General features: G+C 51.7%; 2 protein-coding genes across 2 annotated transcripts; both read left to right on the forward strand.

The window, feature by feature from the left end:
* Positions 1–3515: 3515 nt before the first annotated feature.
* Positions 3516–4138, forward strand: CUNH20orf141 (chromosome unknown C20orf141 homolog). The gene is made up of 2 exons (XM_040981165.1): positions 3516–3781; positions 3901–4138. Exons 1-2 carry the CDS (start codon positions 3516–3518, stop codon positions 4136–4138), a joined length of 504 nt encoding a protein of 167 aa, XP_040837099.1.
* Positions 4139–4698: 560 nt separating this feature from the next.
* TMEM239 (transmembrane protein 239) lies at positions 4699–5857 on the forward strand. The gene is made up of 2 exons (XM_040981166.1): positions 4699–4787; positions 5375–5857. The coding sequence occupies exon 2, from the start codon at positions 5386–5388 to the stop codon at positions 5842–5844; it is 459 nt and encodes a 152-aa protein (XP_040837100.1). The 5' UTR covers positions 4699–4787; positions 5375–5385; the 3' UTR covers positions 5845–5857.
* Positions 5858–12732: the final 6875 nt, after the last annotated feature.

The raw sequence follows: 12732 nt of genomic DNA on the forward strand, positions 1-12732 counted from the left end.
AGCTCTGCCCCACCATACTGTTCTCTGCCCCTTTCTCCACTGAGTCTTCAAGGCGTTCAGCATTACCCCAGATGCTCTTCTCTTATTCCCAGGCCCTGTCACCTGTCAAGAGGAAGCTCCCTTCTCCAAGAGGCTCTGCCCCTACACGTTCATGACTGCACCTAGAACAGCACCTAGTACCGAGTTAGTGATCAGAAAGTCTGTGTAGATGGGCAAGGTTAAAAGGCAGAAAGGAGACTGAGATGGGAGCCAATGTTGGGGTCTTTTCATAAGACCCCTACTGCTGGAGCTATAGCTGTCCAGAAGTGACCCACAGTTAATTATTATACTAGTGTCCGGCTGCTGGAAACTCCAGGGAAGATAATAAGACCTACAGGTGCAAGCCACGGTCAAGCTAAGCTTGACGCAGTGCATGCCAGTGCCCCAAAGCCTTTTGTCTTCATGGAAAACTACGTCAGTAAATGGTCACAAGATAGTTGAGGTCGGGAGTCGTGACATGGGAGCTAGACTGCTCGGCACCTGTGGCTCTGCGTGGATGGATTCAGTGGCTGAAAAACAAAGCCATAAGTCACCATGTGTGTTTCAGATTGTTCTTATTGATATCCTGCATTACTGTATTGTCTGATGTTCTCCACAAGATCTACACTCACGGGGTCTTCTCTTTCACTTTTCCTCCTGCCACTATGGCAGGGGGTAGGGTCATTTCTATCTCAGAGCCCTCTCCTGTCACTAGGACGGGAGTCTCCTTTCTCAACTTTTCTAATAAATCTTTTTTTAAAACTAAAAAAAAAAAAAAATCTACACTCACTAGTACTATAGCCCCAGCTTTCTGGAGATCACAGTGGTACTGCATGGTCCAAGGCCCCCAACACAAATCCTGTGTTTTGGCACAGATGGTGGTCCTTGACCCTAAGGGAAACAGACACTTGTGTTAGCAAAATCCCACCAGGACTTCCAGGTTAGTCCCCAGGATTCCAGCAAGGGCCAAACTGCTCTTGGCAATAAGTGAGCTTCGCTTACTGAGTTACTGGTCCCCCCCCAAACACACACCCCGAAATTGTGAGTGGTCAACGCTCACAGGTGGCGGTAGTCTCGTCCCCAGACAATGCCCTCAGGAGATAGGAGGTCTGGCACCTGGAGGGCCACACTTCTCCAGCTGCTTCCCTCCCTGCCTCCACCCCCTTTGGTACACTTGGCCTTCCAGAGCCACCCTGCAGCTAAGAGCACATGCTAGCATGGCTCCCTGCCTGCGCTGGCCTGCCTCCCTCCTCGCCCATCATTGAAAGCTGTACTCCAGAGAGTGTTCCCGCCATAAATTATGTGTATAACAATTTCCAACACAGGCTCTGTTTTCAGGAATTGGGACCCAACATCTGGCATAGTGCCTGGCACACAGGAAACAATAAAATGATTGTTGAATGAACAGGGAACTGAGAAAATCACAAACTGAATTCTTGCAGGAATGTGGGCAGAGAGTCTGGCACACAGGAAATCTTGAGAGAGGTGCTCATACCTGCTCCTGCCACGCCTTGCCATGGCGGGGAGCTTTGCTGCTGTGAGTAGGACCCTCAGTTCTGTGTGTGCAGGAGTGCAGTCTTGTGGATGCATCCAGAATTGATCAGGGCCATGGGGACTAGCAAATCTTAAGCCTCTATGCTAATTTGCTCATTGACAAAGATTCTGGGAACTTACACAAAACAACAGTGTTGCTGTCAGAGCCTTTTTCCCCTGGGATGAATCTACGCCACAAGTCCAGTTGCTGGATAAGTGACAAGATTGGGGCAATGGTGCCAGGGACAGTGGCACTGGCTCTGTGGATGGTCAAGCCATCGCCTAGGCAGGCCCTTCTGGAGCCAAAAGGCAGCCTGGTGCTTGTTCCACCTCTCCCTCCCTGGTGGTTGAGCGGCCACTGCCTCCCTTGGTCCTGCCCCCATCAGTTCTCCTTCAAAGTATGATATGAGGACAAAGTGTAAGTTCTGTGAATTCTGACTCATCCTCATTCTTGGCTCATAGGTCAATGAGACAGAGACAGACTGGAAGCTCTGCAGGCATCACCCTCCGACAGATTCCCAGTAGGGGAGGATTTCCTTCCCAGGTGGTCGTCCTTGCATTCCGTGTTTATTTTCCTTACTTTCGTTCTCAGCAGGTGTTACCTGGTTTTACATTGCTATAGCGAAATGCCTGGGGCAGACTAACTTTATAAGGAAGTTTATTTAACTCATAGTTTTGGAGGCTGCCAATTCATACAGAAAAGTGAAGGCTCTGGCAAGGACTTGTGGCACATCATCGTGCACCTGCTGAAGGAAGCAAACACATCTCAAAACAGGAAGCCAGAGAGAGACTAAGGTCAGGCTTGGGCTGTATAGGGATTTGCTCTCAAAGGGCTCACTCCAGGGCATGTGAGAGAGCAGTGGTCCCCTATGACCTAAGCACCTCACTTCTTTTGAAATTATATAATTTCATTCTATTGGAAGCATAGGAACAAAGATCTTCCAGCTAACTAGCTGATTCCCTCAAAAACTTGCAACTGCCAAGGCTGGGCCAACCTGGAACTCAATCTGGGTCTCCCACGTGGGTGCCAGGGACCAAAGTACATGAGTGTCACCTGCTGCCTCTCAGGATGCCCTAATAGGAAGCTGGATCAGAAACCAAGTGGCTTGGACCCTTACGCAGGCACCCCAGTGCAGGTTGTGGGAGTCCCAAAGCAGGGTGTTAGCCACTGCATGGTCAACCACCTTGCCTGAGGCCTCACCAGTTAGAAGCTCCCACCACCTTCCCACAGTGCCACACCCTGAAAACCAAACCTCTCCCCTCAACCTACCATAAGCAGTGGGGGGGACGTGAAAACCAGACCCAACCCATCACTGAAGGTAACCTTAATTTCCAGTATAGGGTTATTATATTGTAGTCCCCTCCCCCTCCCCCCATTTCGGGAACTCCAGGGTTCATAACACCTCCCACAAAGCCCCTCCTGCCCCCACCAGGAGGAACACGCTTCGGGCGCCCAGCCCCCGGTGACTTCCTGGCAGAGCTAGTCTCTGCAGTCCATGGTCACATTCCTGCAAGATTCCCACAGGCACCGCACCCATCTCAGGAAGACAGCTGGGGACATGGGGCTTGTCTTGCTCTGAACACCTGGCTCCCTGGGAAGAAGATAGTGTGAGGGTAGAGGAGCAGCAAGACAAGAGGGTGAGCATTCATTCTCTGAAGCTGCCAGCTTCCTGGCTGATCCTTCTCAGGGCTACCAGATGCTGGCTGAGGCCAGGATAGCAGGGGCCCACCTGGTGACAGGTCACAATGGCCTAACTGTAAAGTCCCCGGAATGGCTGGTGAAGTGAGGAGTGGTGTGAGCAGGGCTCCGTGGGTGAGTGGGGAGGGAGACATTCCCGAGGAGCCCAGCTCCCCACTCTCCAAGCTCCGCCTTGAGTGTCAACTGGGGCCCTGCCCCCTTCTACCCTCCCCACACCCCCACTCTCCTCCAGCCCTAGCTCTTCCCATCACCTCCACTGCCCTCCATGACCCAGCTCTGCTTACGCAGCCCCAAAGCCCTAGCAGATGCACCCCTTGTCCCTGCCAGGGTCCTGGGTGCTGGGGAGGGGCCGGGGAGTGCAGTGTGGGCACATATGTCGTGTTGGGAGCCCAGTTGGCCCCGGCTCCTGGACAGTGCCCTAGGGCTGGGCGCGCTGGGGATGACGGTTTGTGTCATCTTTGCCATGGTTGGCCCGGCCTTGCTGCTGCTGCTGCTGCTCAGCAGCTTCCTTGCCTTTGACTTGCTCCACAGGTAAGTAGGGCAGCAGCCGGGCAGGTGGACAGGCAGGCGGGCAGGTGGACAGGCAGGCAGGCAGTGAATAGGCAGGCTGGGGATTGCCCTCGCTGAGCTGCTAACCTCTCTCCCTGCAGGCCTACAGACCCCACCCTGCCACAACAGCGACTTCTCATCAGGGACCAGAGTCAGGGAGCTGGTGAGGGTCTGGGATGGCAGGAGACTCATCTCCACCCATCGGGGCCTGCTCCCACACAGCTCAGGACCCAGGATGCACTGCTTGTGCTGCTCATGGGGCTGGGGCTGCTCCTGGTAGCTCACGGCATGCCCTTGACTTTGCTGGGCCTGGCTTTCTGCCTTCACCCTTGGGCCTGAATGCCCTCTCAAAATAAACTGTCTGTCCAACCTCCTCCCTGCCTCGATCCTGAGCCATGGCATAGGTGGGGACAAGAGAGGGGCAGGGAGCACCTTCTTCCCATCCTGACCCTTGGAGGACCTGTGGTCTCATGCCTTCGGGATTGGCCCTCTGGATGTGAGTCTTGGGGCTGTAAGAGAAGGTGGGATCCCAGGCAAGGAGCTCCAGGGTGGGGTGCATAAACCAACTCAGAGCCTGGGAGGCACCCTGCAGGCCTCCTTGCTGTTGCTAGAGAATGACAGTCCCAAGAGAAGGGCTTGCAGTGGAATGTGGAGGTACTGAAGTCGGTCAGCCAGCAGAGAAGAGAGGGAGCAGACAGAGACAGGGCTTCCTACAACAAAGCATATGGAGTTGCACCACATGGTCCTGGTTCGGCCAGACTTCCTTGACAACCTGCAGGCTCCACAGGGAGGGACTCAAGTGAGTCCATGCCTCGCAGTGACTCCTTCCTCTCTTGAGGGGACCCCACCCCACCCCACCCCAGCCCGGGTCACAATGGGGCTCCCCTGGGGAGGGTGGGGATGTTTCAGAATGGGGAACTAGGATCCGGCTGCCAGGTCGTCCTGAGTGTAGCAAGAGGCAACATGACTTAGCAGGCTCTGCCCACAGGTAAGTCCCAGCCCCCAGCTCAAAGCCCCAACCCAGCACCCTAGTGCACCTGCATCCCAGGGTCTTGACCCATGCACCCCAGCCCACTCCAAACTGCCCAGCGCCCTGACTCCTGCACTCCAGCCCACTCAGAGCCCAGGGCCCTGACACCTGTACCCCTGTCTGCCCCAGTGACTTGACCCCTGAACTCCAGCTACCCCTGGCAACCTGACCCCTGCACCCCAGCCTACCTAGGGCCCTCACCCCTACACCCCAGCCTGCCCAGGGCCTTCACCCCTGCACTCCAGCCTACCTAGAACCCTGACCCCTGCATCCCAGCCTGCCCAGGGCCCTCACCCCTACACCCCAAACTGCCCAGGGCCCTCACCCCTGCACTCCAGTCTACCTAGAACCCTGACCCCTGCATCCCAGCCTGCCCAGGGCCCTCACCCCTACATCCCAAACTGCACAGGGCCCTAACCCCTGCATCCCAGCCTGCCCAGGGCCCTGATTCCTGCACTCCAGCCTGCCTAGGGCCCTGACCCCTGCATCCTGAGTCCCAGGTATCTCCAGAGCAGCTCCTGCAGCTGGCCTGGTCCTCCCCACAGGTGCACCAGCCATGATGCAGCCGCCGCGAGTGGAGACTGACACCATCGGGGCTGGCGAGGGCCCGCAGCCGGCGGTGCCCTGGTCAGCCTGGGTCACCCGGCAGTGCTGGGTGCACTGGTGTGCATGCCATGTGCCCCGGAGCTGGGTACAGTGGTGGTCCACATCAGGCTGGCGGCGACCACTGCAGCGTGTGCTGTGGGGTCTGGAGGGCATCCTTTACCTGCTGCTGGCACTGATGCTGTGCCATGCACTGTTCACCACTGGCTCCCACCTGCTGAGCTCCCTGTGGCCTGTGGTGGCCGCTGCGTGGAGCCATCTGCTGCCGGCCATCCTCCTGCTGCTGCTCAGTGCCCTGCCTGCCCTGCTCTTCACAGCATCTTTCCTGCTGCTTTTCTCCACACTGCTGAGCCTTGTGGGCCTCATCACCTCCATGACTCACCCAGGCTACACTCAGGACTTAGACCAATAGAAGGGCAACCCCATTCGCTGCCTGTGTCTATTGAGCCCTGTCCTATACTTAAGGCCCCGGGGTAAGGGAGGAGAGTGGAAGCAGGGCCTACCTGCTGTGACAGGTCCTGGGACTCCAGCCCTAGTGTGGGCCGTGGCACATGTAGTGTGGTTGGAGCCAGCAGTTGGCCTGGTCCGATCTGGTCCTATCTTCGGACACTTTCCTCAAACTGGTACTGCAAGTACCTGGTGTGAGGGCCAAGAGGGGACAGGACAGATGGCTTAATCAGGGGCAGAGTTGGACTAAACCACCAAGAGCACCATCTGAATGTGGTGACACTGCTGGGGAATCGTTGGCAACTGGCAGCATCTCTTCCCTCCCAGGTGTGCAGTTGGCTCAGCCTCAGACTCGCTGAAAACTGCTACCTGATCTCAAGCTTGTCTGTCATTCATCCCAGTCATCCCCTCTTTGCACTCCTAGGGGAATAGCGGCCACTCCAGAGCCCTGTTGAAAACAAGCAAGCTGGGAGAGGGCTGGCTGGAACCCCAGTGAGAACTTTCTGCCTACAGTTCCCTGCCCTGTCCTGACTTCCATGCTACCTCTAGCTTCAGTGCACAGCCATACGTCTGAGAGGTGGGCCAAACAGGGTGTAAGTTTTCCAGAGATAAACCTCCTCCCTTTCCCAGAGCTCTACAGTGTGATACAGAATGTCCCACAAGAAGTTCTGCTTGTCCCACCCACCCAGTGTGCAGCTCTGGCCAATTAATTCTTTTGAGCAAGTGAGATTGATTGATTTCCCATCCTTTGGCTCACTACATGAATGCCCACAACAGTTGGATTTGGGCTAGGCTGAGGTAAGGAGCTGAGCACTCAATCTAACTGTTCCATATAGGAGTCTGCAACCCAAACTATTTGGGGTCATTACCTCATGTCGCCCCCACCCCCGCCCCTGCCAAGGTGTGCTTTAGCAGGAAGCTGGAATTGGGACTCCAACACAGGCATTCCAGTATGGGATACTTGACAAGTGACATCTTAACTGTCATACCAAATGGCCGCCCCTTCAACACACCAACATGACTGCTTTCCAGCTCCATGGTCTTGATTGAAGTTGCTAAGGTTTCCCAAACTTCATTTTCCTTGAGAGTAAAACAAAGGCAAGGGCACTGATTTTAGGGTTCCTGGCATGCAGTGAAGGGCCTGGTCAGGCACCCCAGCACCACACATGAGAGCTATGCTGTGACCAAGCCATCATAGAGATAAGTCAGGCTCCAGAAAGCCATTTGGCAGACCATTTGACTCTTTGACCACCCTCACAGGCCACTAAAAGGAAAAGCCACAAGGCTCACTGGAGGCCCTGGCCCCTCCATGCCTGCTCTCAAGAGCTCCTGACAGAGGGAGAGCCCAGGGCCAGTGAATGGGGACCAAGATGCCTGGCCAGATATACTGCTGACATCTTGCATTCCCAGCTAGGGACATCACTCGAGAGCCTTGAAGCCATCCCTGTTGAGGGAGAGAGGGGGTTTGGGTCCAAACCAGATGCGCTGGGAGGCAGGTTGAGGGCAGGAGCAAAGAGAAGGCTTCTTCTAATCTCTACACCCTCTCTCCCTCCTGCTATAGCATCAGACCAGAGAGCAGACAGGGGACATCCCAAGCCCTTGGAGGGCCTCGCTCCTCCACCTGTCTGAGGACCAGCAGCAGTAGAGGCTTTTCCTAGCAGCCGCTGAGACACACAGTCATGGGTCCTGCCCCACATCTGCTGAAACAGCCTGTGCTTGCAAGATTCCCAGGAAATACACAGCACATTGACTTGAGAGATGGGAGCCTCAGAGGAAGAAAATAATGATGATGGCTGTTATCTGTGGGTGGGAGCAGGGAGATGGGAAGCGTAAGATGCTGGGGGCAAGATCTGTGGAAAGGCAGCACTGGTCAGGAGGGGCACAAGCCACGTGGGTCAGATTTAACACCTGGGAATTGAGCAACAAGAAATGATACAATTATTTTTTGCACAAATATAAGATGCATGACAGTAAAACAAGACATTTCCTTTTTTATGTCAAGATCACACAAAAGCAGAAGATAAACAGAATGGAATGGACACTCGGGGTGTGGGACTCAGATAAAAGGGGTCTTTAAAGGGGACAGATGACATTGCCATGACTCCCAGAACTCCTTGAAATGTACACCAAGCCATCCATTGGGGCCACCTGGGGAATATACCAACAGATGGAAGACCTGTCTCTCCCTCTCTTTGTAACTCTGACATTCAACTAAATTTTTTCTTTAAAAAAAAAAAAGAGTATTTGTTTTTATTGGAAAAGCAGATTTACAGAGAGAAAGAGAAAAAGATCTTTGGTCTGCTGGTTCGCTCCCCAAGTAGCCACAATGGCTAGAGCTGAGCTGATCCAAAGCCAGGAGCCAGGAGCTGCTTCCGGGTCTCCCACATGGGTGCAGGATCTTAAGGCTTTGGACCTTCCTCCACTGCTTTCCCAGGCTGTACACAGTGAGCTGGAAGGGAAGTGGAGCAGCCGGGACATGAACCAGTCCCCGTATGGGATCCTGGCGTGTGCAAGGCAAGGACTTTAACCATTAGGCTATCACGTCAGACCAGGTAGTTAACTTTTATCTAGTTAAAGCAAGTTCCTTACCACACTTAGTTTACTAAATATTTTATCATGATTAGGTATTGAATGATAACACTGCTTTTTCCTCCTATATTATGAGGATTGTTGGTTGTCCTGCTTCATTTTGTTTGTACAGTAAAGCACATTTTGATTTCTTATATTAAACAATGCTTATGCTTCAATATTAAACCACTCTAGCATTCCTAGGTGGGGGGAAGCCCTGAGTTTTCTTAATTGACATAGAATTCAGACACATTTTATATTAATGTAAAATTGTAAGTCTTGTGACCCAGCACTGACAGTTAAAGCCATCTCCGCTCTCTGTAACTCCTTCAAAATAAACAAGTGCTTGGGCCCTTGCATCCATATGGGAGACCTGGAGGATACTGGCCTCAGCCTGGCTCAGCATTGGCCATTGTGGCCATCTGAAGAATGAACCAGCAAATGAAAGACCTCTCTCTGTAACTCATTTAAAACAAATCTTTAAAAAATTCTCAAGTGTCTGGCTCAAAAAAATTGATGTGTGTGTCTTCCTAGGTCAATATAGAATTTTCCCATCAACCTTGAAAATTCCATTATGACACATCTCAATTAATACCTTCCAAAGTATTACTCTTTTGACATCCAGCTCCATAGATTAGCTTATTCTTGAACTCATTCAGAGCAAAAACTACCTAAAGAAATGCTCACTTGTGGACTGGCGTTGTGGCTTAGTAAGTAAAGCTGCTGCCTGCAACACTGACATCACATATGGGCACCAGTTGGAATCCCCACTGCTCTGCTCTGATCCAGTTCAGTTTTTTTGTTGTTGCTTGTTTCTGTTTTTTTTTTTTTTTTTTTAAGACTTCTCTTTATTTGAAAGGCAGAAAGAGATCTTCCATCTGTTGGTTCACTCCCCAAACAGCTTCAATGGCTGGATTTGAGCCAATATGAAACCAGGAGCTTCTTCCAGGTCTCACACATGGGTTCAGGGGCCCAGGAATTTGGGGATAGGGGATGGTCTTTTGAAGATGCCCTGGACACCTCAATGTAGGAAAGAGTGTTCTGAGGGTGTTACTTGAGTGGTTTTAATAGCTCTGATATGATGGTTGGCTTACTTTAGTGCATCCACAGATGTAGGAACATGGTGCAAAGCTTGGCCAGAAGAGATGTCCAATCTGCTCTGCCTTCTATCTTCTAACGAGGTAGTTGACATTTTCTGTTGGCCTAGATGAGCTGGCCCTCATGTCCCCTGTGTGCATCTGAACATCTGTCCACAGACATCAGCAACTGAGGAAGCCCAGTCCTGACACATGTACTTCAAGGTTGAACCACACATCCTATGATTTTCCCTGTGGCTGGGGTTTGAGTCCAGCGGTATAATTGAAGAATTTCTCACCCGGGGTGACCTCAGTTTGACTTTTACGTGGACCAGCCAGTGCAGGATTAGGTTTGGTCTTTCAACCTGCTCTAGCCAATGAACATATTGATGGATGCAGCTTAGTCAGTTTTGCCTCAGCCTCATATCTCACACAAATGACTCAAGCCAGCCAGTCTGCCACAGACCTGGTCCTCACGAGTACCAATGGGTGCCACGGCCTAGTCAGGGCAACCCCCATTAACCTCCACCTTTGTGCATGCCAGTCTCTGCTGCAGGCTAGCCTGCACTAGCCCACATCCCATGCAGCTCTCATACACACACCCATGGGTGCTGCAGCTTAGCTCATAGCCCACCTTGCTTCCAGATCTGGCCCTTATATATGCTGACAGGTGCTGCAGCCTTATTTAGCCTGGCGCACCTTCAGCCCTGGTTCTTATGTTCACCAGTGACAAATACAGCTCAGCAAGGGGAGTACCCATAGTTCCCCTGCCAAGCTTGTTCCTGAACCTGGATCTTGTGCCTGCTAGGGGGTAATGTGGTCCAATCTGACATAACTCATACCCAGTCCTGACCTTGCCAGCTGGTGTTGCAGCCTAGCTCAACTGGCCCATACCCATTCTGGTTTTCGTGCATGCCAACAGATGCAGCAGCCTAGTCGACCTGACCCGCCTCCAGACTGGCTCGCCCCCAGCTCTCATTCTCACCAGTGGAAGCAGAAGAGTAGGTTAGCAAATTTATGCAGGCCTGAACCAAAGTGACTCCATTTTGTAACCGGATTTCATATTTATATATAAGATTAGTCAAAAATTATTTTCATATGTATATGCAATGGTTTGGGAACTTTTTTCTAAAGATTATTTTATTTGGAAAGTCAGAGAGAGGGAAGACAGAGATATTCTTCATCCATTGGTTCACTCCCCAGGTGGCCATAATGTCTAGAGCTGGGCCAATCTGAAGCCCAGCCAGGGGGTTCTTCTGGTTCTCCTATGTGCTTGCAGGATCCTAAGGCTTTGCACCATTCTCTGCTACTTTCCCAGGCTACAAGCAGGGAAGTGGATGGGAAGTGGAGCAGCTAGAGCACAAACTGGTGCCCATATGGGATATTGGCATACAAGTAGAGGATTAACCAGTTGAGCCATTGTGCCAGTCCCCCAAATTTCTATTCTTTTTAAGATTTACTTATTTTTATTGTAAAGTCAGATATACAAAGAGGAGGAGAGACAGAGAGGAAGATCTTCCCACCAATGATTCATTCCTCAATGACAACGGCCAGTGCTGTGATGATCTGAAGCCAGGAGCCAGGTACTTCCTCCAGGTCTCCCATGCGGGTGCAGGGTCGCAAGATTTCGGGCCGTCCTCAACTGTTTTCCTAGGCCACAAGCAGGGAGCTGGATGGGAAGCAGGGCTGCCAGAATTAGAACTGGCACCCATATCAGATCCTGGCATATTCAAGGAGAGGACTTTAGCTGCTAAGTCACTGCGCCGGGCCCCAATTTTCTATTATTATTGCTCATTACTAATACAGGAAAATGAAATTAATTTCTTTTGTATATTAACCTTGAATCTTAACCATGACCAGGCACACATTAGCTAAATTTCTAAATTCATGTGTTGGTAGCTTTTTAAAAACCATTTAAAAAAGACTTTATTTTTACTTAAAAGTCAGAATTACAAAGAGAGAGACCGAGATCAATCTTCCACCTGCTGGCTCACTCCCCCAGTGGCTGCAATGTAGCTGAGCCGGTCTGAAGCGGAGAGCCTGAAGCCTCTTTCTCTCATGCGGGTGCACAGATCCAAGGCTTTGGGCCATCCTCTGCTGCGTTTCCAGGTCATTAGTAGGGAGCAGGATGGGAAGTGGGACAGCTGGGACATGAACTGGTACCTAAATAAGATTCCAGCACTGCAGTCCAAAGATTAGCCCTCTTTACCACCATTTTACAGCTTTCATTGGGCTTTCTACATAGGTGATCCTGTCATCCGTCAAGAAAGGTGGTTTCCCTCTTGCTTTTCAGTGTGTATGCCTTTATTTACACTTCTGTGTGATCACAGTGGCTAGGACGTCCAGCACAGTGCAGAACAGAGGAGCGAGACGTGAATGCACTCGTTTCTGAGCTTGGAGGAAACCTCACCTCTCAGTGTGAGGTCAGCCAGGAGTGTCTCGTGGACACCACGTCTCATGATGAGAACAGGTCCTTTCATTCCTAATTGTCTGAGAATTTTTATCAGCACGGATATTGGGTTTAGTCAAATGCCTTCTTTGCTATCTTTTGAAGGGATCTTAAAAATTTGTCCTAGCTTGATAATATGATAAGTTACACTAGTTGTTTCATGAATGTTAAACTGGGGTGTGCTTGGTGGGGGCTATTGAGGGTTGTCCCAACTAGACTGTGGTACTCCCTGGCATGCATTAGGACTCAGTCTGTGGTGGGCTGGCTGCTGGGCTGTAGCACCTGTTGGTTTGGGTGGAACTCATCAGGCAGCTGCACCTACCAGTATTTGCTTTGGCTGTTCCAGGTTGACAGACTGAACCTGACCCTGCACTGGCTGGTGCCCATTAAGAGTCAAGACTGAGGTCACCCCAGGTGAGGTTTCTTGGGGGACTCCCCTGCTAAACTGCCAGACTTGGACCCTGGCCACAGGGAAAATCACAGGATGTGTGGTCTGACCTAGGAGTGCATATATGAGGACTGGGCCTTTTCAGCTACTGATGTTTGTGCAGTGGACAGCATGCCCAGATGCCAACAGGGGACGTGAGGGCCAGCTCATCTAGGCCAGCAGAGGAAGTCGAATGCCACATCAGAGGATACAAAGCAAACTAGGTTGGACATCTCTTCTGGCCAAGCTTTGTAGCATGATCCTGGGTCTGTGGATGCACTAAGGAGGTGGATTTAGTCAACCAACAGATCCTGAAAAGATTCTCTTCATTCT

Source organism: Ochotona curzoniae, unplaced genomic scaffold (assembly GCF_017591425.1).
Source record: "Ochotona curzoniae isolate NIBS_2020 unplaced genomic scaffold, NIBS_Ocur_1.0 contig_3520, whole genome shotgun sequence".
NCBI classification, from domain to species: Eukaryota; Metazoa; Chordata; class Mammalia; order Lagomorpha; family Ochotonidae; genus Ochotona; species Ochotona curzoniae.

Coding starts and splice junctions, on each gene's coding strand:
- CUNH20orf141 (XM_040981165.1), top strand. CDS start 3,516: ATGACCCAGCTCTGCTTACGCAGCCCCAAAGCCCTAGCAGATGCACCC. Junction 3,782..3,900: donor GCCTTTGACTTGCTCCACAG/GTAAGTAGGGCA, acceptor CTCTCCCTGCAG/GCCTACAGACCCCACCCTGC.
- TMEM239 (XM_040981166.1), top strand. CDS start 5,386: ATGATGCAGCCGCCGCGAGTGGAGACTGACACCATCGGGGCTGGCGAG.